General features: G+C 42.8%; 2 protein-coding genes and 1 long non-coding RNA gene across 13 annotated transcripts in view; 1 reads left to right on the forward strand and 2 right to left on the reverse strand.

The window, feature by feature from the left end:
* Positions 1–18,110, forward strand: part of ppfia4 (PTPRF interacting protein alpha 4) — a 79,746-nt gene extending 61,636 nt beyond the window's left edge. For 2 of the 11 annotated variants that reach the window (XM_037771410.1, XM_037771469.1), the window contains 21 exons: positions 3–134; positions 284–346; positions 1,067–1,158; positions 1,274–1,400; positions 3,278–3,474; positions 4,200–4,428; positions 4,513–4,548; positions 4,644–4,765; positions 5,014–5,129; positions 5,229–5,313; positions 5,451–5,532; positions 5,764–5,964; positions 7,290–7,352; positions 7,759–7,785; positions 9,325–9,500; positions 9,715–9,812; positions 10,451–10,626; positions 12,577–12,645; positions 14,087–14,273; positions 14,412–14,509; positions 16,537–18,110. In XM_037771410.1, the coding sequence (XP_037627338.1) occupies positions 3–134; positions 284–346; positions 1,067–1,158; positions 1,274–1,400; positions 3,278–3,474; positions 4,200–4,428; positions 4,513–4,548; positions 4,644–4,765; positions 5,014–5,129; positions 5,229–5,313; positions 5,451–5,532; positions 5,764–5,964; positions 7,290–7,352; positions 7,759–7,785; positions 9,325–9,500; positions 9,715–9,812; positions 10,451–10,626; positions 12,577–12,645; positions 14,087–14,273; positions 14,412–14,470 (2,337 nt within the window). In that variant the 3' untranslated portion in view covers positions 14,471–14,509; positions 16,537–18,110. Of the gene's footprint in view, positions 1–2; positions 135–283; positions 347–1,066; positions 1,159–1,273; positions 1,401–3,277; positions 3,475–4,199; positions 4,429–4,512; positions 4,549–4,643; positions 4,766–5,013; positions 5,130–5,228; positions 5,314–5,450; positions 5,533–5,763; positions 5,965–7,289; positions 7,353–7,705; positions 7,786–9,324; positions 9,501–9,714; positions 9,813–10,450; positions 10,627–12,576; positions 12,646–14,086; positions 14,274–14,411; positions 14,510–16,536 lie in introns of those variants that run through there. The other 9 variants (XM_037771426.1, XM_037771419.1, XM_037771430.1 and 6 more) reach the window with 9 other exon arrangements.
* Positions 3,278–14,453, reverse strand: LOC119489276. Its single transcript, XR_005207145.1, has 4 exons — positions 14,321–14,453; positions 14,060–14,242; positions 10,420–10,609; positions 3,278–3,455 (listed from the first exon to the last, which is right to left on the reverse strand). It is a non-coding gene; the product is annotated as an uncharacterized LOC119489276 (long non-coding RNA).
* Positions 18,111–18,158: 48 nt separating the features above from the next.
* myog (myogenin) lies at positions 18,159–20,550 on the reverse strand. Its single transcript, XM_037771505.1, has 3 exons — positions 19,774–20,550; positions 19,084–19,180; positions 18,159–18,986 (listed from the first exon to the last, which is right to left on the reverse strand). The coding sequence occupies exons 1-3, from the start codon at positions 20,305–20,307 to the stop codon at positions 18,865–18,867; spliced, it is 753 nt and encodes a 250-aa protein (XP_037627433.1). The 5' UTR covers positions 20,308–20,550; the 3' UTR covers positions 18,159–18,864.
* Between the last annotated feature and the right edge of the window lie 6,048 nt (positions 20,551–26,598).

Below are 26,598 nucleotides of genomic sequence, written 5' to 3' on the forward strand. Positions count from 1 at the left end.
AGGCTCGTCAGAGAGAGAAAATGAACGAGGAGCACAACAAGCGTTTGTCTGACACCGTGGATCGTCTGCTCACCGAGTCCAATGAAAGACTGCAGCTTCATTTGAAGGAACGCATGGCTGCCCTGGAGGACAAGGCAAGGCCTGTGCACATGCATTCATCTGAGCAGCAGCTCATACTGCGGTTGTTATTGCCTCACAGAACAAATGAATATACAGTAGAGCACATGCTCTGCTTGGACACACAGATTTGTTTTGACACGGTTTCATGGTTTCTTTTGTCTAGAATTCCCTCATTCAGGACCTCGAGAACTGCCAGAAACAGCTTGAAGAATTCCACCACACCAGGGTCAGTAAGACTCAGATCAATCACCTCAACACACTAAAACTACAATGTCTCCTCACTTCCAACGCATATGCCCCATATCAGCAGTATATTTACTCAAATACTGAACATAAATACATTTTTGTGCTATTTTATACTTTTACTCCACTACATTTCATTTGTATTTTTTACTCCATTTGATTTATTTTAAAGCTGTAGTTAGTCAATAAGTTGCAGATTAAGATGCTTAAAAAAAGATGAATTTATCAAATATAAGGTATGATTAAATTAGTTTAACCTAAGTTTTACCTGCTATAACATTAAAGGGACGTAAAACGTAACGTAAAAACGCGAAAGTCTCTCTCTAGAGCCAGTGTTTGGTTTGTCCGTTCTGGGCTACTGTAGAAACATGGCAGAGCAACATGGCGGACTCTGTGAAGAGGACCCGCTCCCTATGTAGATATGAAGCGATCATTCTAAGCTAACCAAAACACATCGATTCTTAGTTTCAGGTGATTATACACTAATGTAAACATAGTTATGATTACTATATTCCATTTCTGCAATAGATCCCCCGAAATACTACACACTGGACCTTTAAAATATCTTAAAGAAATTGTTCGCTATTTTGGGAAGTTTGTGTATTCGCTTTCTTGTAGAAAGTTAGATGATAAGATCAATACCACTCTTATGTCTGTAAGCAATCTGAATATGTTGCCCGTAATGCCTCTCTCTCTCCCTTAGGAACGGCTGATCGGAGAGATTGAGAAGTTGAGAAATGAGATCGACCACTTGAAACGCCGCAGTGGGGCGTTTGGAGATGGAACTCACCCTCGGTACACACGGACATACTGCACACCTCCTCCACACATGCTCTCACACATCATACACACCTTCTAACATGTGGCTACGTACATTATATGATGGAAAGCTGTTATGTGTATATCTAAGGTCTCACCTGGGTAGCGCCAGCGACCTTCGCTTCTCTGTGGTGGAGGGCCAGGACGGCCACTACAGCACAACTGTGATCAGGCGGGCGCAGAAGGGCAGAATGTCGCTACGGGACGACCCAAACAAGGTGTTAATGATGTTTATATCAGGCCAAAACACCTCTCATATACACTATACACACACTGAGCAGGATGGCCAACTTACAGGTCACAAGATCATGTGTCAACTATTCTTCTAACAACATACCTTACCTTACCAGTGCTTTAAGTTCACGTCTGCTTTGCTAATAAGTGTCAGTGCTTGGCTGCCATTCTCTACTAACCTCTCTGTCTCTCTGTCTCTCGTTCACCTGCTGCCATGGACATGCTGTCTGATGTAAGTTCCCTGTTCATCCATTTCTTCTCATAACTGGCCACACACACTTCCACAAGTGTCATATACTGTATATTTTTATGTGTATGTGTTTAATCAGAATTAAAGGGGACATATCATTAAAAACTAATTTTTCAGTGCTTATGTACATACATTTGGGTATCTGGAGTGCCTACCAACCAACAAACTGTGAAATAAGACAACCCAGTTTTTTGTGGGTTGCCTAGATCAGAAAACATGCAATTCAACAAGCTCTTCAGATTGGGCTCCCCTTCCTATGTCATATGTTCATTAGAATACAATTTGGCTCCTACAGGTTAAGTCAGAAGTCACGAGCCTGGGCATCATCCTTGACTCAGACTTAAATTATAAATATTGCAAAAGTACGGCCGTTCCTATCCCATCAAGATGCCGTGACATGAAAACTTATTCATGCCTTTATCTCAAGCAGATTAGATTACAGTAATGTCCTCTTCGACCGGTCTTCCAAAACAATCCATTGACAAATTACAATTCATTTTAACTCGAACAAGAAAGAGAGAGCATATCACTTCAGTTTAAGCAAACCTGCATTGTCTTCCAGTGTCTTTTAAAGTTCTTTTACTTGATTACAAGGCTCTTAATAGTTTGGGACTGGCCTATATTACTAACTCTCTGTCATTTTATAATCCTTCACGGTGTCTTAGATCCTCTGTTGCCGTTTATTTTAAACACAAACTATCACACAAATAAGAAAATCAGCAGCTCAGCCTTTTTTAACTATGCAACAAAACTGTGGAATTCCCTACCCAAGGCTTTAAGAGATGTAAGCTCTGTGAACGTTTTTAAACAAGAATTGAAATCTTATTTATTCGGCTTTAAAGTAACTGTCGCTCTTCCTTTGTTTTATACTTATCTTTTACATGTTTCTTTGTTCTTATGCCTTCCTTTGTTTTATTGCTTGGTTTTATAGTGCAGTATTTGCAGATTTTAATCTGTCTGTTCTCCGATTACACCGGACATTTTACAAGAATAGACGGCACTGAATATATGTAGCGCGCTTACTTTGATCTTTACCGTCGGACGGCTGTGTGTCTGGCCTCTCCGTCCTCCGCACAGCGATTGCCTCAATAACGTAATGATTATAGCATTGGGTTTAAAGTATTGCCAAATAGGCACTTTTGCTTTCCGTTTTGACACCAAACTTCCGCCATCGTCTTGTCTGTCAACTCTCTTTCATCCCCCGTGGGAAATCTGACTCCTGTGCTGAGACTCCGTACGGAGCAGACACTTTCACTTTCAGATTGTAGCGTCAGTCGTCCCGACTATGTATTGATAACACGGCGCTGATACTCCTTTTTCGGGAGGGGGTCTTAAAGAGACAGGCGCTAAAACGGAGCGTTTCAGACAGAGGGTGAATACAGGTATATTCAGACAGACAGTATGAGAAAAATAATGTGTTTTTTGAACATTAGAGCATGTAAACATGTTCTAGTAGAAACCCAAAATACAAGTATGAACCTGAAAATGAACATGATATGTCCCCTTTAATGCATAAAGCACATCATTCAGGTACATTGATTCATGATCAATGTATGTTGTATTTTACTACGTCTACATATGTTAAAGCTCACGTGTGTTTGTTGTGTCCAGGTTTGTGCTATGTTTGAACAGGACTACCCGTCTCTGCGCGGGAGCGTCAGCCACCTCCTCGGCAGCGACATCGAGGCAGAGTCAGACCTGGATGATGACGTTAGCTCGACCCTGCTCTCCCCCAGCGGCCAATCTGACGCTCAGACTCTCGCTCTCATGCTGCAGGAGCAGCTCGACGCTATCAACGAAGAGATAAGGTGACAAAGCACAGGCACATTAGATTACAGCACATGACAGTTTCATGATCCCCCGTGGGGGAAACTGGGTCAGCGCAGCAGCCAGAAAACAGGATGCAGATAAAAGAAGAACAAAGTATTCGAGATAATATGCAATAATTACAAGGAAAGGGACATTTTGAAGACACTACAGCAAAATAAAGGTGCTGCTGCTTCGTCTTGTTAATGCAATGCGTGAAGGCCTGTGGCCAGACAAGATGCACCACATCTGATAGTGGCGTTAGATAGAAAGATGATAACATGACGATAAGACTCTTCAGTTCTGTTTCCTGCTGGAAGAGGACGCTGTTTACAGTAAACAAGGTCCTCTTGTGACACCTCAGAATATGCTTCTGGGGAGGAGATGCAAAATAGATGCTGATTTTGCTGCAGAGGAGCCAGACTCCCTCGAAGGAATAATACAAAAAATATGTCTGCACTATTTGCCAGAATCTTTGCATTATTACAATTTGTCATACAATCGTAAATGATAAATAAATGAATATTCATTGAGTAAATAAGAAATAAAAATACAAGTATGACTTGTAGAGCAAATGAGAAATACAAACTAAATGATTTTATTTTTAGCTTTGTAACTCCAAATAAGAGTTTCATTCATTATCACAGAAATACAAGGTGTGTGTTGTTAATTAATTGATTCATGGGATGTTCTGTGTTCAAAAATAACTATGTGTATGTGTGTGCAGGATGATCCAGGTGGAGAGAGAGTCAGCAGACCTCCGCTCTGACGAGATTGAGTCTCGTGTCAACAGCGGCAGCATGGACGGACTCAATGTGACGCTTCGACCCCGGGCGCTGCCCACCTCCGCCACCGCCCAGTCCCTGGCATCGTCCTCCTCCCCGCCCAATAGCGGCCATTCCACACCTAAACACCACTCACGCAACGCCAGCCACCATCTAGGCATCATGACTCTGGTCAGAGAGCATGCACGCATATTATAGCAGAGTGTTCACTGTAAAAAGTCTTATCTGTAACTGTATTGTTGTTTTGTTTGATAGCCAAGCGACTTGAGGAAACACCGCAGGAAAGTAGCGGTAAGTTTGCAACTAACACGACAAAAATTGGACTGTTTTTTTTGTCCAACTATGGCTTTCGTGAGTGAGCTGAGTTGCTTTTGTGGCTCTTCTAGTCTCCGGTAGAAGTGGACAAAGCTACAATCAAGTGTGAGACGTCGCCACCCTCGTCCCCACGCAGTTTACGGCTGGAAACCAATTTCGCCCAGTTTACAGGCAGTCTAGAGGACGGCCGAGGGTAAACACACACACACGCTCTCTCACACAGGCAGCACAGTATGACAACACAGCATCAGTACACACTTGCTGTCGGATTGTCTTACTTCAACTTTCCACTAACAAGTTTTGAAGATTACAGTGGCTGGAACTGGATCTGAATCTCTTCGTTTCACACACACAAAAACAATTGTTTACCTTGCTTATTCAAAGTTGACAATAATAAAGATTTTAGCGTAACACCGTTTCCTCTGTTTTAACTGTTTGCAGCAAGCAGAAAAAAGGCATCAAGTCATCGATTGGCAGATTGTTTGGAAAGAAGGAGAAGGGGGGTCGAATGGAGCAGACTCTAGGTCGGGAAGGACAGACTATACCGGCCTTAACAGGTACACTGCAAACTACATACTGCATCCCACACTCATGCAGACAGTGTGACAGTGGGTGTGATTTACAGAGATAGAAATTAACACTGTTTTACTGTGTAGCGGACTTTGACATGGGCATTGGTGACACTATGACTCTGGGAAAACTGGGCACACAGGCTGAGAGGGACCGCAGGATGAAGAAAAAGTAAAAGCATCCTTTCTTTCTCTGAATTTGTGTTTTTTTTCTCTCATTCTTGTTATTTTAATATGTTCGATAAGACTTTTCTTTGTAATCGTCACTTCCTTCTGTCTTTCTTTGTCCATTTTTAATTCCCTTGTTAGACACGAGCTTCTGGAAGACGCCAGGAAAAGAGGCCTGCCATTTGCCCATTGGGACGGCCCTACTGTCGTCTCCTGGCTAGAGGTACTCCCCTAATCTACATTTCTATCTACCAACCGTACATTATCACAAAACCTCCCTCTATCTTGCTGTTTTTATGTCAGGCTGCTACTACATTTAATACAGTGATAAATGCAGTGATATCAAATGCTAGACAGACCATTCCAGGGAGGGATCTGCAGTCCCTTACCCTTCTGTCTGACCTTTCATGGGGACAATGGTGGTGACGTTGAATATCTTGACGATTCTCACCAGCTGTGGGTGGGTATGCCAGCGTGGTATGTGGCGGCCTGCCGTGCCAACGTGAAGAGCGGAGCCATCATGTCAGCTCTGTCCGACACGGAGATTCAGAGGGAGATTGGCATCAGCAACCCTCTGCACCGACTCAAACTCCGCCTGGCCATCCAGGAGATGGTGTCCCTCACCAGCCCGTCTGCACCGCTCACCTCCAGAACGGTAAAATTAAGAATACAACAAATACACCTCCATGATCGCACATGTGCATACACCAACAGCAAATAAATAAATGAACATACACAAAAAATGTAATCCAGGATTGTGAATATGAACCCACACTACCCTACACCAATCACTCAAAGCCTCCTCCACTGTATTAAAGCTGCAGTAGGTAACTTTGAGCAAATATGATAAAAGGGTATTTTTATAAAACGGTCACAATATCCTGACAGTAGTGCATGAGACAGATAATCTGTGAAAAAAGTAATGTTCCTCTGTGTCCTCCTAGTGAGTGAGTGAGTGAGTGAGTGAGTGAGTGAGTAATTACACAATTGGAAGGCCGTGTGTTGGAGTTTTTTCATTGGCTGTTCCTCTTTCAAAATGAAAAGGCGGTTAAGCAAATTAGCCCGTCCAGCGTAACACGTCCGGCTCACGAAACTTGGACCAAGTTGTCAAACTAAGCGATCTAGATCTAAACTGAAACGACATTCAGCAGTGGCATAGCCAATTTTACTTCAAATGTTTACAGAAGTAGATTTTGGTGGATCGTTTAGACGGAATAACAAAATGTTTATGAGCAGGCCGCCATGTTGTTTCCTGTTTGAAAAGGCAAGCAGAAAACCAGGGACCAATCACATGCATTCAACGATAGGGTACGTCAAAGCTTAAATGGCAAGTTGAGTGGAGCAGCGCGTCCCCTAGTGTCCTCGCTGGACCTGGTGGACATGTACCGCTGGATTTAACATTACAGACATGACCACTGACTATTTGTAAAACAATTTAGCCACAGACTGACCGTAGACGGTCTAGCCATATACTCGGTTTTGATCGATTCTTGTTCTCAGATTACCTGTCTCATGCACTACTGTCAGGATATTGTGACCGTTTTATAAAAACAACTTTTTATCATATCTGCTAAAAGTGACCAACTTTAGCTTTAACCTAAGCCTCTAGCTTTATCACTCTGCACCCTGAGGTGATGACTCCTCACTCTTTTTTTTTTGTTCTTCTGTTCAGACCACAGTGCTGGGTTGACTTGTCCTTCTCCGCTGCTATAAATTGCATGGGGTTCTGTGGGAAAAACGACACACGAATAATGCCACATATAGCTACAAGCTACCTGCCTGAAATACACTCCCTCCCTTGGCATCACTCAACACGATGTTTGTCTGTGTCTCTGTGTGGGTGTGTGTGTGCGTGTGCGTGTGTGTGTGTGTGCATGGGGGGTCGGTATGTGTGAAAACATACACATTCTTGGGTGTGTTTTTGTGCGTGTATGTGTGCATGTGCGTGTGTGTTCGGGTGTGTTTTCGTCCTCTGCGCAGTCCTCCGGAAATGTGTGGGTGACTCATGAAGAGATGGAGAACCTGGCTTCCTCCACTAAAGCGGTCAGTACCATCTGGGTGCTCCCATCCCCTCTCCGCCCCCCCCACCCAACACTCTCTCACACTCACACTGTCCCCACCGTGACACACATATGTCATCATCTCCCGGAAGACCCCTTTAAATACACACTACATCACACACTAATGCATTTTTGTGCTCGTGCTGGTATTTGTATATGGGTGTTTGATTGAACTGCTCTAACCTGTGGTCTCCATGAAAAGTTTGATTAATGATATGTGTATTTATATGAGTGTTGGAGATGTGTAATGAAGGTTAACTGCAACTCTTTGAGCTTTGTGTGTGTGTGTGTGTGTGTTTGTGTTTTTTTCTGAATGTGCAATATGTGTGTCTTCAGTTATCCCCTGTCTCTCTGACCTTGTGTATTGTCTCTGCCATGCTGCCACTCAGGAGAATGAGGAGGGCAGCTGGGCACAGGTGAGGTCGCTGATCTGCTAACATCTGTCTGCACACAATCTGAAAATGCACCCACGCTCTTAACTAACGCACATATAGAATAAGAGAGGGCAGCCACTTTGCCGTCAATATTATGCTCTGTACACAGTAAGTGGACACAGAGGCACTAGAGAGTAGAGGAGACACAGAATATCTGGCAGGAACCAAAAAATGTTCTTTAAGGAAATTAGAATAGTTTGAGTTTATTAAGTGTTATTTTTTAATGCTTTGAGCACCACAAACTAAATTATGTTTGCCTCAGTTCAGGCTGTTCTCATACACCCTTCGTAGCTATACCTATGAAAAGTACTGCACTGTAATTTGTATACATCCCACAAAATCAATTCGTATGTAATCCACGCATTTGTGAACCAGGAAGTATAGAGAGCGACAAACGGCGTGTAGGGAGGAGGTCAGGGTGGATGGCTCGGTCATAAATCACCAGACTTTCACCCAGGACGCCGGTGTTTATACCCCGTGTGAAAAAACAGTAGTCAACATTGATTTATTTGTCACGTATTTTTCGTACTAAGTTATGCAACTTTCGTATTTAATTTAACACAAACCACGATCTTTTCCTAAACCTAACTAAGTAGTTTTGTTGCTAAACCCTAACCTAGTTGTTTCCTGTGAAGACGGAAGTTTATTTTGAAAAGACTGGAGCAGAAATTGTCACGTGCATCACATGATGCTAGACATTCGTAGGAAAACAACCAAAAAAAGGAGGAACAACATTCAGATATAAGAACCTCAGTTATATGTCTTTTTGTAATTTGGGTAAACTGACCATTCAATCAAGTTAAACGATGATTATTTTGTTTGCATTTGCCAGCAACATATTCCATCTTCTGATGTTCTAGCAATTTGCACATTTTATCTGTGTTAAATAAGCTTCATAGTCACAGTCCACCCACACTGGTGTTTTCACATAGTCCATCTGATTAGAGCTCTTTTCAGGAGTGTGTACCGACTGTGCTCAATTGGCATTTAATAAATGCCCTTGTCACTTTAATAGACCGTTTTAATGGAAATTAATTGCTAGACAAAAGCTTGGGTCCATGTTTACTTCCTGTCAGTTTATGTCATTCACATAGGCTATGTCCGAAACCGCATCCTATGCACTACATACCCAATGAGTGTAGGGCTGCACAATTAATCGAATATTAATCGTGATCACAATTTTGGCTTACCACAATTAAATGAACATGATCACCTGCGATATTGATGTTTAAAATGCGTGTACTGCTCATAGAAAACACTGTATGTATCTTTTCTAATTTAAAAATACAGTATATTACGCCTGTAACAAAGTGCAATCGGATCCAAACACTTATGTTACTCAATGTAACAAATTTGAGGATAATTTTCTTAATTTAGTTGGATGAAAATGGATTTTATTAGCTTTACCACTTTCATAGCTTTTGGCACGACATGTACAGTATATAATCCTGAAACAGAGAGCAGTCTGTCTCTTTTTCTGTTGCACACATTAGTAGCATTATGTACTCTTCTCCTCTGTAGACTCTGGCGTACGGCGACATGAATCATGAGTGGATAGGGAACGAATGGCTGCCCAGCCTCGGCCTGCCTCAGTACCGCTCCTACTTCATGGAGTGTCTGGTGGACGCGCGCATGCTGGACCACCTGACCAAGAAGGACCTGAGGAGCCACCTCAAGATGGTGGACAGCTTCCATAGGTCTGTAACTAAAGCTGCCTCCTTTTTCATCTGCTAACTGGACACACAGCAGCTATGGATAAAGGCTAATGAATGATGCATGTGTGCTTTTCTATGTTTGTGTGTGAGCTTGTTTGTTCCATCATGTTTGTGAGTGTGTATATTTCTGTGTGCGTGTATTTCTATATGTGTGTGTTTGTGTGTGTGTGTGTGTGTGTGTGTGTATATATACCAGGGCCAGTCTGCAGTACGGGATTATGTGCTTGAAGAGACTCAATTATGACAGGAAAGACCTGGAGCGCCGGAGAGAGGACAGCCAACACGACATGAAAGGTACACTTTACACACACCGCGATACACAAACAGTGACAAAAAAGGAACCACACACACATACACACGTTCAAACACTAGTACACAAGAATGCACACATCCACAGTGTCATCAGGCCACCTAGTGGTTTTGCCTGATATTGTCAGTTGGCCTGAGCATTGAAACAGCTGCACCTTTAGACTGTCAAAACGCCAGCTGAAGCAGGCCTACAATCTTATGATCCAAGGCTCCACATACCAAGAGTACTCCACACACACATACACACTTAGATCTATCCAGCCCTCTCGCCCTTTTGACCTTGAGTTCTGCACATGAACTTGACTCAGCTGTCATGTCAAATCAGAGTCCTGCCCTGTTTACGCACACACGCACACACACCGCCTGTTCCAACTTGGAAAGCTGGCCGACAGCTGTGCTTTAAATGAACAAAGGGAGTGTGCCAGTGAGTTGACACTATGTGGACATGCACATTATCTCTTTATCTCTCTCTCTCTCTCTCTCTCTTTCTAGCTCTCTTACTCTAAATCAAGTTGCTCTTATTTGCTGGTAATGCTGTGGGCTGACACTCTACTGTATATATATATATATATATAACATGATGCTACAGTACCTTGAGTCTGAGCCGCTATCTTTTACTTCAGATGTGTTGGTGTGGACCAATGAGCAGGTGATCCACTGGGTTCTGTCCATTGGTTTGAGGGAGTACAGCGGCAACCTGTTGGAGAGCGGCGTCCACGGATCGCTCATCTCTCTGGATGAGACCTTCGACTACAGCAGCCTCGCGCTCATTCTGCAGATCCCTATGCAGAACACACAGGTGGTTATAGAGGGGAACACAGCTGGTAACACTCAGCATGCAATGATTGAACAGACCTGAATGGGAGAAAGATATCAAGCGTTCTATGATCAGATTTTTTTATGGGCAGTTTGGTCCATTTTATGGGCAGCCTTGAAGGTATAGTGTGTGAGATTTGGCGGCATCTAACGGTGTGGTTGCAAATAGCAACTACCTGAGTACCTCTCCGCTCACTCCTCCCTTTCCAAGACTGCGGTAACGTGAGCCGCCGAGTGCAAAACCGTGGTAACGCCGTTCGCCTCACTCAGAGGCCATCCTTACCAAAATAACACTACTTTAAGAGCAACAGGAGTCAGGAGGTGGCTGGCGGTACAACGGTTCTGCAATCTGCGGCTCACGTTACCGCAGTTTCACAAGCGTGTCGGAGAACTACGGTGACATTCAGGTAACGTAAAAACTTGAAAGGCTCTCACTAGAGCCAGTGTTTGGTTTGTCTGTTCTGTGCTACTGTAGAAGCTAGGGGCGTGAATCACAAGTTTCATCACAATACAATATTATATTGATTCTTTGGACAACGATACCATATTATATGTATCGTATTACGATATACGATACTTATAATAATGTTTATAATAAAGTAATTTTCGATACATTTTGAGGTATTATTGGGGTAATTTGGCAGTAATTCCAAAGACATTTCAAATAGGTTTCTTGCCAATTATCATCTAATTATAGGGATGCGCCGATACCACTTTTTTTCAGACCGAGTACAAGTACAAGTACTTATATTCGGGTACTCGCCGATACCGAGTACTTCTCTGTGCCAAAAGACCCTCGTTAACAGCCAGCTGGAGGGTGTGAGCAACACACGACAGGCTGGGGTGTCCCGCATACGAGGCGGTGCACCGCGACCGGCTCTAGGTCGGCTTGGAAAGGCTCGGGGCGAAGGTGGCTCGTGGCCGCAGCTTTACAGCGCTCCCCGCCCGGACCTCGCTGCACCGTGACGGGGCTCCTTGCTCCTGGTGTGATTGTCGACCGGGGCGGACTGTCCTCAGCGCGCCCCAACTGCGTCGTGCCGCAGCCCAAGTAAAAGGCGCCAGAGGTCTGTGGCGATGTCGACAACCCAACCGACCCGTCTTGAAACACGGACCAAGGAGTCTAAAGCACGCAGGAGTCAGAGGGTGCAAGCAAAAACCAAAAAAGTGAGCGCTGGCTTGCGCTGGCTGAGGTGGGATCCCGGACCAGCGGGGTCGGGCGCACCACCGGCCCATCTCGCCCGCACCCTCAGGGAGGTGGACCGTGAGGACCCCAAAGATGGTGACAAAAGGTTAATGTCACGCTGCTGTAAAGTGGTATCGTGCCGTTGTATCGGAGCCGTTTTTTGAGTACGAGTACGAGTACATGAGCATAGTATCGGACCCGATACCCAATACTGGTATCGGTATCGGTACATCCCTACCTAATTACCATAAAATTTGCAGACCTGTAAAGTTACCTAATATATAAACCTGAGATTTGTACTAGTAAGATTTATTATAATTTGTATGACAAATATCCTACACATTCAACACGTTTGTTCCCAGCACTGTACGCCCTTTAGGCCTTTCTGCAACCAGTCCATCTTCCAACAGTCACAGTTGTTGAGGTTTTTATGAGATTGGTTGATTTACTTTTTGGTAAGGCTGCAGTTTGTGTGCAGTCAGCGTTTCCATCTCTACTGCCACAAGCTGCCAACATTTACTTCTGCCTCAGATTCTGGATCAGTGGCTCTCTGATCAAATAAAAAGGCCTCACTCACAATTCACTTGAAAGAGTCACAGATTACTTGCCCACAATTTCATATTCACAGGTGAACAAAAGAACATAAAGGTTACTCCTGTTTATCAGAGGTATTTCAAGAGCTTTCATTGACATTTTGCCATCAGCTCCTGTTCATTTCTAACCCAGGGTTGTGTGCTGTTTGTTTTCCAGGCCCGGCAGGTTCTGGAGAGAGAGTTCAACAACGTGTTAGCCCTGGGGACCGACCGTCGGCTAGAGGAGGTGACCTCTCAAGCTGCTGCTTTGATGAATGAATGAATGAATGAATGAATGAATGACTTTATTTCGAAAATAAATAAAAACAGATACAAAATAATAACAAACAAAACAAGAGTAATAGTGTCCGAAAAGGAGTAGGTAGAAGTGAAACTTATATTTTCCTACCCCTTTCTCACTTCTCCTCTATTAACTCATATATCATAGAATGATAATATATTATAATATAATATAATATAATATAATACATAAACTATCCCAGATTTATTTAGATCCCAAATTAAACAAAACTTTTATTATTTCTGTTGTGGCCACCTCCAAAAGCTGCTGCAGATTTTCCCCAGAACAAAAAATATTGGTGTCATCCGCAAATAAAACAAAAATTCAGTGTCCTGATCAGATAAGAGATAAGATAAGATAAGATATTCCTTTAATAGTCCCGCAGTGGGGAAATTTGCAGTGTACAGCAGCAAAGGGGATAGTGCAAAAAACAAGATGCATCATCTAACACAGTAAAAAAAACAAAAAGCTAAACAAAGTGTAACAAAATATGAACCATTTAAATAGAAGGAAGTATAAAAATAGGAGCAGTATATACAGTATTGACAATAAACAGACTATTTACAAAATTGCACAAGAGGAAAATTATATTGCACAGTGTGAATGAATGAATGAAATTCCAGATACAAGTCTATTTTATAAAAATAGGAGCAGTGTATGGGACGATACACCTATCTATCTCCCGATTCCATAATGTCACGATACTTGGGTGTCGATTCGATATGTATTGCGTTTTTTTAAGTATTGCCATTCTACTTCTTTTTTTGTATACTTTATTTTTTTCCCTTTTTTCGAGGTTGTTTTCATATATGCAATTTACAGTTCGTAATTACAATAGTTTATAAACCAGTTTTTAAGTAGGTGAGCTTATAGACAAACTCATTAAGTACACTAGAGAAAACAACTTCAACATTGCCATTCTACTTCTAAATATTGAGATTCGATATTACGATTTATTGCGATTTTTGTTAACTTTTTTAACACTAGACCATGGGGAAAAAGTTGAATCATACACTCCTAAGATAAGATAAGATAAGATAAGATAAGATATACCTTTAATAGTCCCGCAGTGGGGAAATGTGCAGTGTACAGCAGCAAAGGGGATAGTGCAGAAAACAAGATGCATCAGCTAACACTGTAACAAAAACAAAAAGCTAAACAAAGTGTAACAAAATATGAACCATTTAAATAGAAGAAAGTATAAAAATAGGAGCAGTATATACAGTATTGACAATAAACAGACTATTAACAACATTGCACAAGTGGATAATGATATTGCACAGTGAGAATGAATGAATGAAACACAGATACATGTGTGTGTGGATGGAAAAAGAGCCTATTGACTGACTGACTGACTGACCTCTCTTGTCCTCCTTATCACCTGCAGAGTGGAGATGACAAGTCTTTTCGTCGCTCTCCATCGTGGCGTAAGAGGTTTCGTGCCCGTGAAGGAGGCGTGGGTCTGGGCATGATGGCGGGCTCCATGGAGACGCTGCCTGCCGGCTTCCGGATGCCCTCCATGTCGATGCCGCCCTCAGTCAATCTGATGCCAAGGAAACAGCTCCAGCCTGAAGGTGTGTGTTACTAAATACTAACCAAACTCCTCTATATATATATCTACCTGTGTGTGTTATATCTATGTGCTTCTTCTGTCTGCTTGTCCTGACTGACTAACTGCCCGCTGTGTGCTCTCTCTTGTCCCGCTGTGAAAGCTGCTCCTCCGGCCAGCCCGAGACTCGACCCCTCGGCCGTTCGGACCTACTCATGCTAACTCCTCTCTGCTTACTAACAGCAGCGCTAATGCTAACAGGTAGGCTAACAACCGTTACAGCTTCTAACGGTCGTGTCTAGAACTAGAAGGTGTTCCACCATTTGGGGAAACTCTCGCGAGATGATTAAGTTAAGGAGAGCTTGTCTGATAGCAAGTCTCGCGAGAGTTTGTACGTTTTTGCTAATTCCAGCAATTTACCTTCTAGACACGACCGCTTTTAACAAGCATTGCTGAGCCCAGTGGCATGATGAGGCAGGAATGTAGCACTAACTTCACAGTTTCAGGCTAATGTAAATTAACTGATGTGTGTATTTGGTTGATTTGAGTTTGTAAATAATGCGAGAATCATTAAAGGGACTATTTGTAACTTTCAGAAATGCTTCTCAACAGCGACACCTGTGGCCGTGAAATCAACGAAAGTCAGCGTCGGGCTCGCGCTTGCTCGCTCTCAATATACCTGAACGAGCATCACTCAAAACAGTGAGGCGACACACGTCAGCTAAAACCACAATATCACTCTATATTTCAGCTGCTTGGCAGTAATGTTAGCTGACCAGACGAAGGTCTCTCCATGAACATGATTTAGATCTGATCCTAGTGTTGGCTTTTCCTGCCTAAGTGCAGGCTGAGGCAGCGGGGCTCTGCAGCATGTCTCACTGCTCTCTCCGCCCGCAGCCGGAGAGAGCAGAGGAGACACCGGCACCCGGTCGGTAACGAAAAGACAACGTAAATCTCCGTCACTTCACAAGACACGGAAAACCTCTGTTGGTCTGGAGGAGCTGCAGCAGTTATTTCTGCACAAACGTCCCCTGTGCATTCACTAGATATTCTCAGAGCTAAACTAACTCTTCTGCAGTGTGGAGTGAACGCGCGTTCACGTCTAGAGGTGGAGCGAGCTGAGCTGTCTGAGTGGAGGCGAGCAGGCAGAGGGGGAGTCTACAGCGGCTACACGCGAACGCGCATATGCGAGCGCGCATGTGTGACGACCCGCTACATTTATGCGCGTACAAAGTTACAAATAGTCCCTTTAATTTACACAACAACATTGATAATGATATGATTAAAGGGACTGTTTGTAACTTCTTACACGTATAAATCAATCCGGGTCGGTGTCCCATGCGCACTCGTGTGTAGCTACGCTGTTCAGACTCCAACACAAACTACACGGAAGCACCAAAACCGCAAGGCTATATCTAGTGAAGCCTGTCTTGCAAAACAGTGTAGGCCGCGGTCGGAGGACGCGGGGGAGAACGTAGCTTTGGTCTCCAGGGCCGGAGTCTCTGCTGTACTCTGCTCCTCTGCTCCTCTGCCTGCTTGCCTTCATTCACACATCGCGCTCATTACTCGCTCAGCTCGCCCCACCTCTACACGTGTATGCGATCACACTACACACTGCAGAAGAGTTAGTTTAGCTCTGAGAATATCTAGTGAATGCACAGTGGACGTTTGTGCAGAAATAACTGCTGCAGCTCCTCCAGACCAACAGAGGTTTCCCGTGTCTTGTGAAGTGACGGGGCACCGCAGCAAGTTACGTTATCATCTCCGGTGTCTACCCTGTTCCGTCTGGCCGCGGTCGGGAGGCTGAGGCAGGAGAAGCCAACACTAGGATCACTAGGATGGTTTTAGCAGATGTGTGTCGCCTCACCGTTTTGACGGATGCTCGCTCACATTCAGGTAGCGCATGCACACAGGCAGACGCGAGCAACAGGACACTGACTTTCGTTGACTTAACGGCCACAGGTGTCGCTGTTACAACCGATTTCTGATTCTTACAAACAGTCCCTTTAACAGTTGCAGTGTTTTTAATGTTACAATGTTTATAATTAGGGCTGTGTATTGGCAAGAATCTGGTGATATGATACGTATCATGATACAGGCTACGATTCAATATATTGTGATACTGTAAGCAAAGCGATATATTGTGTGATTTTTTTCCTAATCTAATTTTTGGAAAACTGGCATAGTATAAAGAACACACCACCATATGCATAAAATCCGAGTTAAACATTAGTGTGCGCCTAATCTCTCTCTCTCTCTCTCTCTCTCTCTCTCTCTCTCTCTTCCAGTGCATTCTCATTACCTATACGGACACATGCTTGCGGCCTTTTGAGAGTGATATGCCAAATCTGGAGAGGGAGTCCTGGGTGCCACTGGGGAGGGGTCTTCGCCCCTTCCGTCGCCCGGCCTCACCTCCCATCTTTCACCTCTCGACCTCTCCTTCGGACACGTGCAATACAGAGGCCAACTCTGACCTTTGAACTCTTTGAGAGTGCTCATTGGCTGCGCTCGCTGCTGTAAAGGAGACTACATCCCTGTCTCTCCCAGTTTACCCCAGTGCTCCCAGTAGCCTTGTTGTTGTGGTGTTGTGCTCCTGCTCCCCCCTGGTCTCAGCTGTGGGTTCTTGTCCTGGTTCTAATCTCTCAACATGGCCAAGTCCAAACCAATCTTCCAGTGTCATCACGTCCTATGGGCAACACACGTGTAAAAAAAAGATTTAACGGGATGGTGACATGACGTTGATTTGGACTTGGGAATGATGAATACTTGTATAAATGGCAGATCCCACTGCACATTGCCCCTCTACCGGTTATGCAAGGTATTACTCATTATCGTCTCTGTACATAAAATGGATGACTTATGTTTTTTATAGAAATATTATATATATATATATATATATATTGGAAATATATATGGAAAATAATATAATATCATTGCTGTATGAAACCCAATGCCCTGTATTCGATAGTGACTGTTCTCTCTCTCTTTCTCTTTCTTTCTCTTTCTCTCTGTGTCGGACCTTTGTGTGTCTTTTGCTGTATGCTGTAAGTGTGTGAATCGTTAGTGGGAGGGTCTCACTAAGGACGGGGTGTGTTTCTACAAAGGACTCTTCACAGGTTCATGGGTCCAATTTCAGACTTCTCTCTCTTCCCTCTTCTCCTGTTCTTTCCTTTTCCCATCCTCCTTCTCCTCCTCCTCTTTTGACACTATGTAGCTGTTACCTCTCCTCTTTTCGCCTCTCTCGCCTTCAGTATGACACTATGTAGCCTAGAATAGAGAGAATCCTTTAATATGAAGAGTACGTGTGTGTGTGAGTGAGCAAATGAGTCTCTCTGCTCGAGACTTGTAGAGAAATTGTGCGTGAAAGGCCGACCCCAGCCGTGTGACTTTTCTCTGTGGATGGGTAGTGTGAACACTGTAGCTCCTCTCTGTTGATTCCTTACTTTCTCTCAAATCAAACTGTAAACTGCTGCTCAACATCAGCCAATGATATACACGTAAAACTGCTCAATGTGACGGACTCTTCTAATCCCGTCCCGTCACCTCCCGTTCAGTTGCCATGGAGACGTGCCAGTGAGCAGTCAGTACTCTTGGCTGACCAACTCCTCATCCAATGAGAACACATCATATGAACCAGTGAAGTGCTGGATGGGTGTACAATCTTTTATTTTATTTTTTTATTTTAGAGTTTTTTCAAGGTGTCTAAAAGGTGTAATGTGCTATGTGGCAGCTATGAGTACTGTGTCTTTATTCCAGGTGTGAAACAATGCTGACAAATCAAGATTTTATTATTTGGCTATTTAAAATAAGTGAACTGTATTTATGACACTATATAGACATAAGTAAAGCTGTTTTTTAAAGATTTTGGATGTTGTGTTCCTTTTTCCATTAAGGACAATGACGAACAGTGTATTGAAAATGGTCTTTATTGGAAGAATTGGACAGAAAATATCCCTTTTCGGAACATCTACAAATACACAACAATCTTAGTTATAAAAGTCAAAAATAAGTTAGCAAAAAATTAAAAAATAAAATGGCAAAACCACTCTGTAGAAAAAGGGAACGTATTTACATCACTAGCATTCATAACCAGTTTAAATTAAGCAGATCTTCTTGGTCAACACTGCCATGGTACATATTGGCCCCACAAATAAACACACACAAAAAGAATGAAAGATCAGGGAAAGGTTTCGAAAAGAGGAAAAACTTAAATTAAGTAAGGAGAAAACCAGGCTTTATCATTCCTCTGTGGCTCTATCAGGCTGACGGCGAGCCTAACAGAGATCCACTCTAGTAACTAGGTGTTGGGTTCATGCAGTAAAGTCCTTGTATCTCTAGTTAGACTAAGCTCCTGTGGCTCTGACAGACAGGATAAGGCAGGGAATAAAGGGAATAAGGCCTCATTGTGAACAGGAGGAATCCAGTTTGGTTAGCAGACCCATTGATCAGCAGAGTGACAATTCAAATAAATCACTATTTAAACTTTTTTTGCATAAGACACTCAGATCAGTAGTGCTGAAAAATAAATTAAATTGGACCGGTTATCAGCCTGCTTTGCCAATTTTCCTTTGTGTCTGTGGCTCTCTGTGCACCTATGGGTCAGCCATGTGAAGGGTCTATTTGGAAATGTCCACAGGAAAGGCCACGGCTCCGCCTGCTGCTGCAGTGATGCCTTCCACGATGGAGGTCAGGGCTCGCATGTTCCCCTGCTCCGGAGAGTCGGAAGCGCTCAGGAGATCTGCGAAGAGACCCGTGTCACATGTTGAGTATCTGAGCGAGGCGGTGCGGATCTGTTTGTGCTGTCTAATGAGACCGTGTATGTGAACTGTACTCACCCTCGCTGCTGTAGCTCTGCGTGCATTGCTCCGGGGTGCTGCTCCACTCCGGGCTACTGCAGCAGGTGCTGCCTGAACTGGGCTCACTTGACGACACCTGTTACCATGGAGATAAACACACAGAAGTTGCTGTCAGTCACTGTGTGTTATGACACGGCACACCCAGTCCCACACAGAAACACAGAATACAGTGCAGTATAATACCACACACACCACCACCACCACCACCTGCGACCCGTCAGAGGCCAATGTACATGATGAAGAATATCTCAACAAAAGAAGCCAGACTTTTCCATCAGAAAATACAGTTGAATGTAAAAGATATCCAAACATTTGGCCTGTCTGATCAGTTTGTTCTCATTGTCTCTTTGAACTTGTCTCTTTGAACCGTCTGACACATTACAACTGAAAACTGGATTATCATCTTAAAAACCTCTTTAAATAAGTGCAAGAAAATGACAGGAAGTGCCTCTGGTCATTCTTTGCCTGAATACAAAGACGGATACACCAGCTTTTACCCCCAAACCTCAAAACTTGTGATCAATTCTGAATCAGGCTTTAAGGTGTTTCAGTTCGTCAAAGTATTCAAGAACATTTTTACATTTTTACCATTTTCTCAGTTTTTGCCTATGTCGTTTATCTTTTCCTCTACTTCACATTTCATCTTTGTCTTTACATCTTCCTACTCACTCTGGGTTGGGCTGTGCTGGGTCGGTAGTGCAGTCCCTGCTGTCCCGTCTCAGTGTCCTGCTGGTTGAGGGAAGACACAAGGGCCTGCAGCCTTTCGATATACTGAATGGCACTCCGCAAGATCTCCACCTTGGGCAGCCGCTGGTTCGGGTTCATCAGGGTGCTCCTCTTCAGAGCATCAAAGGCCTCGTTCACCTTCTTCAGACGCCTCTTCTCCCTCATTGTGGCCGCCCTTCGACGGTCCATGGTAACCGTCTTCCTTTTGCACAGCTTGCAGGCCCAGGGCAGGCACTGACCCGGGCAGTGGGGCTCGGAGTGAGGTGACATGCTGGATGGAGAGGCTTTGTCCTCTGTTCCCGTCACCCCGACTCCAACACCCCCGGACAGGCTCCCACACAACCCCATCATGGAGTTCCTATCCTGGTAGGAGGATTGGTCGTACCCCCCAGGCAGGCGAGAGGGGAAGTAGTTGTCCCCTCCCTCGTAGAAGCGCTGGTCAGGGAAGAAGTAAGGGTTGGTCTCAAAAAGCTCCATGCTGGACGAAGACGCTGTGGTCTGAAAAAGGGACAACGTTTCCTGCTTCCCCTGGAACTGCTCTACTGTATGTGGTGTTCGGTCCTGCGCCCGGAGCGTGTGTGTGTCGGAGTGTACGTGTGCGTGCCTGTCTTCGTCGTCGGCCTGAGTTTGTGACGAGTGGAAGACGTGTGGAGAACAACTGGTGTGGAGCAACTGTAGGCTGGCATTTAAACCCCTCTGCCTGCTGCAGGATCACAGGGTTAAATTTAGCACGAGCCCCCAGAAACCTGACACGACGTTTAGCTGTTGCTGCACATCTACACTTCACATCTCTGTTGGGCCCTGCTCTCTAGGGCTTTATGGCCCGTTTGTGCGTGGGTATGTGTGTGTGTGTACATGCACCCTTGTGTGGGTTTGTGTCCCCCGTGTGTGTCTTAAGAGGCCAGGATATGATCAAGTTGCCGTGGAAATGGAAGAGATAACCTGGGATCAAAGATGTCCGTCTTAATGAGCTAATCCCAGACTCGCGCCTCCCTCCGTGACACCACACATAAAGTCCCCTGCCATGGGTGCGGAGGAGGGGGCAGTACAGTCTGGAGACAGCTGTCACTTCTACTAGGAGCCAATGATACACAATGACAAGAAGTTGTTTGACTCCTAGTTAGATGGGAAGGAAATGAGGCCAGAGATTGTTGTTTACTCAAAACTAGGTCACAGATAAACATTTGTACTCTGTTGTGACTGAAGGTTCGGAGCGATCAACTAGGTCCATACTAAATATGTCAAAGCTCAGAAGCTCATGCCAATGTTGGGGTGTTGGTTTTATGTATCCACATTCATATCTACTGACTTTCCTTCTAAGATGATTGCACAGGGTGACGCAAGTGACCTTCTGAGCTATACTGGACTTCCGAGTCAGACAAGCCTGAGCAGGATCGGACAGAGTACAGTACGGTAAGTCGAGAACCACGTTGACACTGGCTCCCGTTACTCTCAGAAATCAAGGGACAATAATCAGACGACCACGCAGAGGTATGGCCTTCTTCGTTCGTCCTGACCTCACAGTGTTAGCCTAGCCACCGGGCGTTAATCCGTCCAGGACATGTCTCACATAGTAGCTCACCAGCTAATACCGACTGGCTTCCGCTAACATGGACAAACAGCCAAAACACACACTTCTGTCAGCAGAGAAGTGGCCTGGAATGACTGGCATAGTGTGAGATGTGTTACATATCTGATCCTGTATCACTCACTGCCATAGGTTTATCACAGTATAACACACACATACCTGACAGGACATGTTTGCTGGAGACAGGTAATTCTGTTTTTCGTGGCCACGCTACATAACTATTGTTTGGAGCTATCGCTGCCAATGACACATCAAGTCAAGCCTGTCAAGCCACAGAAGTTAACAATTTAGCAAGCTAGAAAGTGGGTAACATAATGCAGGAAATGCAAAGGCATAATGACATAATGAAAAAAGATGAGGCCGTTGGGAATATCAACATTTTCCTTAGACCTATTATAAAATTACGAATAAAAACAATATACGACTAAAATTACTATATATTAACTTATTTTGTGTATTTCAGAAACTTTCTACTTACGAGGTTGTGAATACCACAAGAGGGGGGCGTTCATATGGACTCTTCTCGTGAACATAGTAAACACAACCCCATTTGAAGGCACCAAATGACAGAATGTATGACTATTTTGGTCATGGGTTTCATACGCTTCAGTACAATTCCACTTTTGGGGGGGGGGGAGGGGGGGGGGGGGGAAGTTTCTAAATGTTTGGATAAAGCGCATTCCAGGTGTTTGGCTGCTTTATTTTTGTTGTGTGTTGAATGTGCATTCATTTCCAGGACTTTTGCATTACCAAAAAATAAAAAAATAAGACTTTTTATGCTCTGAATTCAACACACTGGGCTGGCATCACTACAGCCAAATAGGAAGAAGCTCTTTGATTTGAGCAGACCTAAAACTGAAGCTTTTTTCTCTAACTTTGTTAATTTTTTGTTCCTTCATGTTGTGCGATTATTTCAGTGGTTGCCTCTTTTGGAAGAATGATTTGTTGTTTTTTTCGTAACCTCTCGTCGGGTGTTAAGTCTCCTCGTTGGAGAGAAGTTATGTGTGGTATCCTTCTGTAGCAGCATTTTAATAAGAAGGGTTAAAAAACTAAAAGCCCCTCATCTACAGAGGTGTGTTCCTTTATTTGTTTGAAAGGAACATTTACAAGAAGTAGTTTCATATTTTTGAGACATCTCAATAAGAAAGGTTGGTGGCATTAGACACAGACTGACATATTATTCCTTACTATTATTCCAAACTTGAAAACATCAAAAATCGTATCAGATGGGGGACCCTGTGAGAAAATCTTATCAAATGGGGGTCTGTGGTTTAATTTATGTCAATTTAAGGGTCCTTGATGTGAAGAAGTTTGGGAACCACTGTGACAGGCTATACAGCACAGTGCTCAGTTTTTTCAGTTCTCTCTTCAGTTCTTTGTAAGACAGGTAATGTCCTAGTAGGCTATGGACTGTTTTATCTAAACACTCACAGCAGCACATTGCTTTAAAGAGCATATATATTGCATTAACTGCATCATGGCAGACATTTTGACATTTAGAAAGAGCACAGATGTAATTAATAACATTAATTATGGGTGCATTTTATTTAGTTCCAGGGTCATGGTACGGCTCATGCTGGCTCAACGGGGGATAGTTTACTAGCACACCTACATGGAGCACAGCTGTAATCACTGTAATTAATTACACCTGTGCTTTTCCTGCTATTTGCCTACCACTTTAAATGCTGTGTTTTAGAGAGCCCTCACATCTTTATGGGACTCAAAGCAGGTGCACAGTAGGCCTAAATATATGTAAAAACACACACTAACAAGCAAGATAAATATAGACCTTTTCAAACTCGACAACATAAACATATTAAATGGCCCCCTTTCTATTTCCTGTTGCAATGTTTGTTAATGCAGTAGGTGACAGGAAGTAAACTTGGACCAAACTGTTGCCACAGCAACACAATGTCAATGAAAAGGTCTACTGGTGCCTTCAAATGAAACTCGTGAGCTCGTATTTGCAACATGGGAAGTCGTGTACATGCTGCTAAGCAACGGCAATATTAACATTACTGTTGCCGTCTAGAAGCCACACAGGCTGACAATTTAGCAAGCTAGCAAGTGGGTAACATAATGCAGGAAATGCAACGGCACATTTTCTTCAGACATATTATAAAATTACGAAGTAGGACTTATTATGTACCGAAAAATGTACTTCCATGGCCTCCGACATTTCTGACAACGTCAACAAACACGCCACAACTCGTGAACTCGGAGCTTTCAGAAACTTTCCACTTACGAGGTTGTGAATACCACAAGAGGGGGGTGTTCATATGGACTCATCTTGTAAACACGGTAAACACGACCCCATTTGAAGGCATCATATACAGCATGTTGTCTGCTAGGGGCCTGGTTTGAGGGATCAAGCTGTAGGCCATTTGCAGGAAAGTCATTGCATTCTCAATTCACTATTCTATACTTATAATCTAACTATTGTTATCCCTTTATGTACTTATGTATAGGCCCAACTATTCCAGTACTTATTCTTTATTTATATTTCCTAATTTTAGAGCAATGAAGTCACATTTACAAAACAAAGAAAACTGATGTGTTGTTTAAAATGTGTTGCGTGAGTGAAAGTATCCCAGTCGGTGTAAGATGTCTTGATCGAGACAGAGGAACCCCTCTGGGACTACTGGATGCCAGGCAGCGGTCTGGCAGGACCGGCTTGGTGGCTCGTGGTCTAGTCCTGGTCTGGGGTTGAGGCAGAGTGCAGAGTGGAGGCTTGGCGCAGGGCTGCGGTGGGCTGTCAGGTTAGTCTGTGATGGATAGTCACTGATGGTGGAGCGAGTACAAAGACGCCTGTGTTGCTCTCGGGGGTACAGCAGGGAGGGGGTGCGCAGTGTGTCAGAGTCACTCATAACCCTCTGTCATCGTAACCCATTGTCAGCAGAACTAGAGAACTCGCGCGTGTTTTGTAGTCGTTTCAGGGACACACTTGTGTCTCGTTTGAGGAACAAGTCCCCTCTCAGCATTTTGAAGTGAACACTTGAGATGCAGTAAACCAGAGGTCGGGTGTTTGTTTACTGTTTGCAGATACTGAAGTTGTGTATATCTTCCCTCCTAAAGTCAGTGAAGAAACCAAACTAGACTAACAAAATACAGATAAATTCAAATATTCTCTCAAGTGATAAATAGGATTTAGGGATATCACGATATCAGATTTTCGTTACACAATTATCGTGACCAAAAGAATTCATGCGATATCTACAGAAAATAATGCTATCAGTCAAATTCCTCCTTAACTTTTATTGTGTGTTTTGTCCCTTTTTTGGAACTCAAAATACAGGTCTAAGGAGAGTCTGTAACCATAACTGCATATATAAAAGTATTTAAGAGGCACTGGATTATTTACACAATATTATCATATCTGTATTATTAACATATCGACATTTAATCTTTTTTTTTAAATATCACGATTATATCATTATATCATATACACGAGTATATCGCGACACCCCCGTTCGGATTATAACTACATTTGATCTATCTTTATCTTTTTAAGACAGGTACTTTATATTTCAGCTGTTTATAACTGATCACACACATGCAAGAGATAACACAAAATAAAATATATTTGAATGTTTATAATCCCATTTGATTTTATTCTAAAGAGTAAATCTACTGATGGAACAAGTAAAGATCTCAGAGAAACCAAATAAACAGCTATAAACCTTTAATTGATGTACTATGTATCTGTACATAACATTGATACATTTCTTTTCTCTTATTTGCATATCTTGACATTTTTTATAATTTTTAAAATACATTTTTACACACCCAAACGAGGATAAAATAGATACAAATTTAAAATTACGGGCATTTTTAAGTCAATAAAATTTGGAATTTATATTAAAATGTATCTATTTATTATTAATTTATTAGACATTAGAATTGCAATATCTGTCATAAAAAGCAACATATTTTATATATTTGTTTTGTATATGAAGACTGACATCTATGGTTACTGTCTAAATGTTTCAGGGTGAAGAAAAAATCATGAAATCCCCTATTTTTAAAAACTTGATGGAAATGAATCTAAATGTCTTAAAAATATTATATAAATTAGAAGTTAAAAAGGGAAAAAGTTAAATTTGATGTTTCAGTTGATAACTCTACTGCTACTATGGCTTTCTATTAAAGTTTTATGTTAATATTTAAAACATCTTCACAAAATATGATCCTGATAACTGAAATAACTAACGCAGAAGAAGCCAAATTACTTACACTCAAAATAAGATTTATACTCAAAATCCCCTTTGTATGTGTGCATAAGTGTGTATAGGTCCCCGTGTGCGTGTCTGTGTTTATGTGTGTGCAGGGATTGCCCTGTCACTGGCAACACTGCTCCACTTCTCCTCAGTGACAAGCAGCAGCACATTGTGGGACAGCTGAGCGGGGGGGAGGACGGGGGAGGATCAGTCCTCCTCACCCCAGGTTAGCCTCAAGATCATCACTGACCAGGAGAACTGTCATCTGAGCACAGTCGGGAAATCTCAGATATGTAAGAGGAGAATAACATAACAACGGTGAAGGAGTGTTGATTAAAGGGGGATAAACAAGGATGTTCTATCCACTCAGATACAACATGATACACTACAAACTGCATTCAATGGAATATGTGTGTTTGGTGACGCTTTTTACATTTTCTTAATAGTAACCTAAGAAGTTTCCATGCAATAACTATATCATGTGGTACACTTTATAGGGGAAAAAGTTTGTTATTTGAGTTTGAGTTTATAAGCAAGAGAAATGTCCTAAACTAAATGCTGACAGAGATTTATTTAAACCCAAGTAATACTAATTTATCATCTAAAACCTTATTGATTATATGTGTTAGGATTGTATGCTTGCCTATATACAAAATTTTAGATTTTTCTCTGTTCAGCAGCGTTCTCCTACTGTGCACTAAAAAAAGGACTTTCTTAAGTTAGCTAGCAATTATTTTTAATTAATTAATTAAGTGTATCAATTGAACACTGTTTCTATTTTCCCTAAAATTAGAACCAAAATACAGAGTCATTCCCAGGCTCCTTTATAATTCATTGAAATTAATTAAAGTTCCTTTCCAGCAAACTGGGAAACTACACTTTCGGTAACTTTTTGTTTTATTACTTTTAAGACACATTTTTTTATAGAAATTTAATTTGTTCCTTAATACGTAATGTTATTAA

The sequence above is a fragment of the Sebastes umbrosus genome, chromosome 1 (assembly GCF_015220745.1).
Source record: "Sebastes umbrosus isolate fSebUmb1 chromosome 1, fSebUmb1.pri, whole genome shotgun sequence".
Taxonomy (NCBI): domain Eukaryota; kingdom Metazoa; phylum Chordata; class Actinopteri; order Perciformes; family Sebastidae; genus Sebastes; species Sebastes umbrosus.

What these genes read in the sequence shown, in the direction of transcription:
- myog (XM_037771505.1), bottom strand. Translation starts at nt 20,307, where the DNA reads ATGGAGCTTTTTGAGACCAACCCTTACTTCTTCCCTGACCAGCGCTTC. An exon ending in CCAGCACAGCCCAACCCAGA is followed by an intron (nt 19,181 to 19,773) that starts GTGAGTAGGAAG and finishes CCATGGTAACAG; the next exon opens with GTGTCGTCAAGTGAGCCCAG. An exon ending in GCAGAGCTACAGCAGCGAGG is followed by an intron (nt 18,987 to 19,083) that starts GTGAGTACAGTT and finishes GTCTCTTCGCAG; the next exon opens with ATCTCCTGAGCGCTTCCGAC.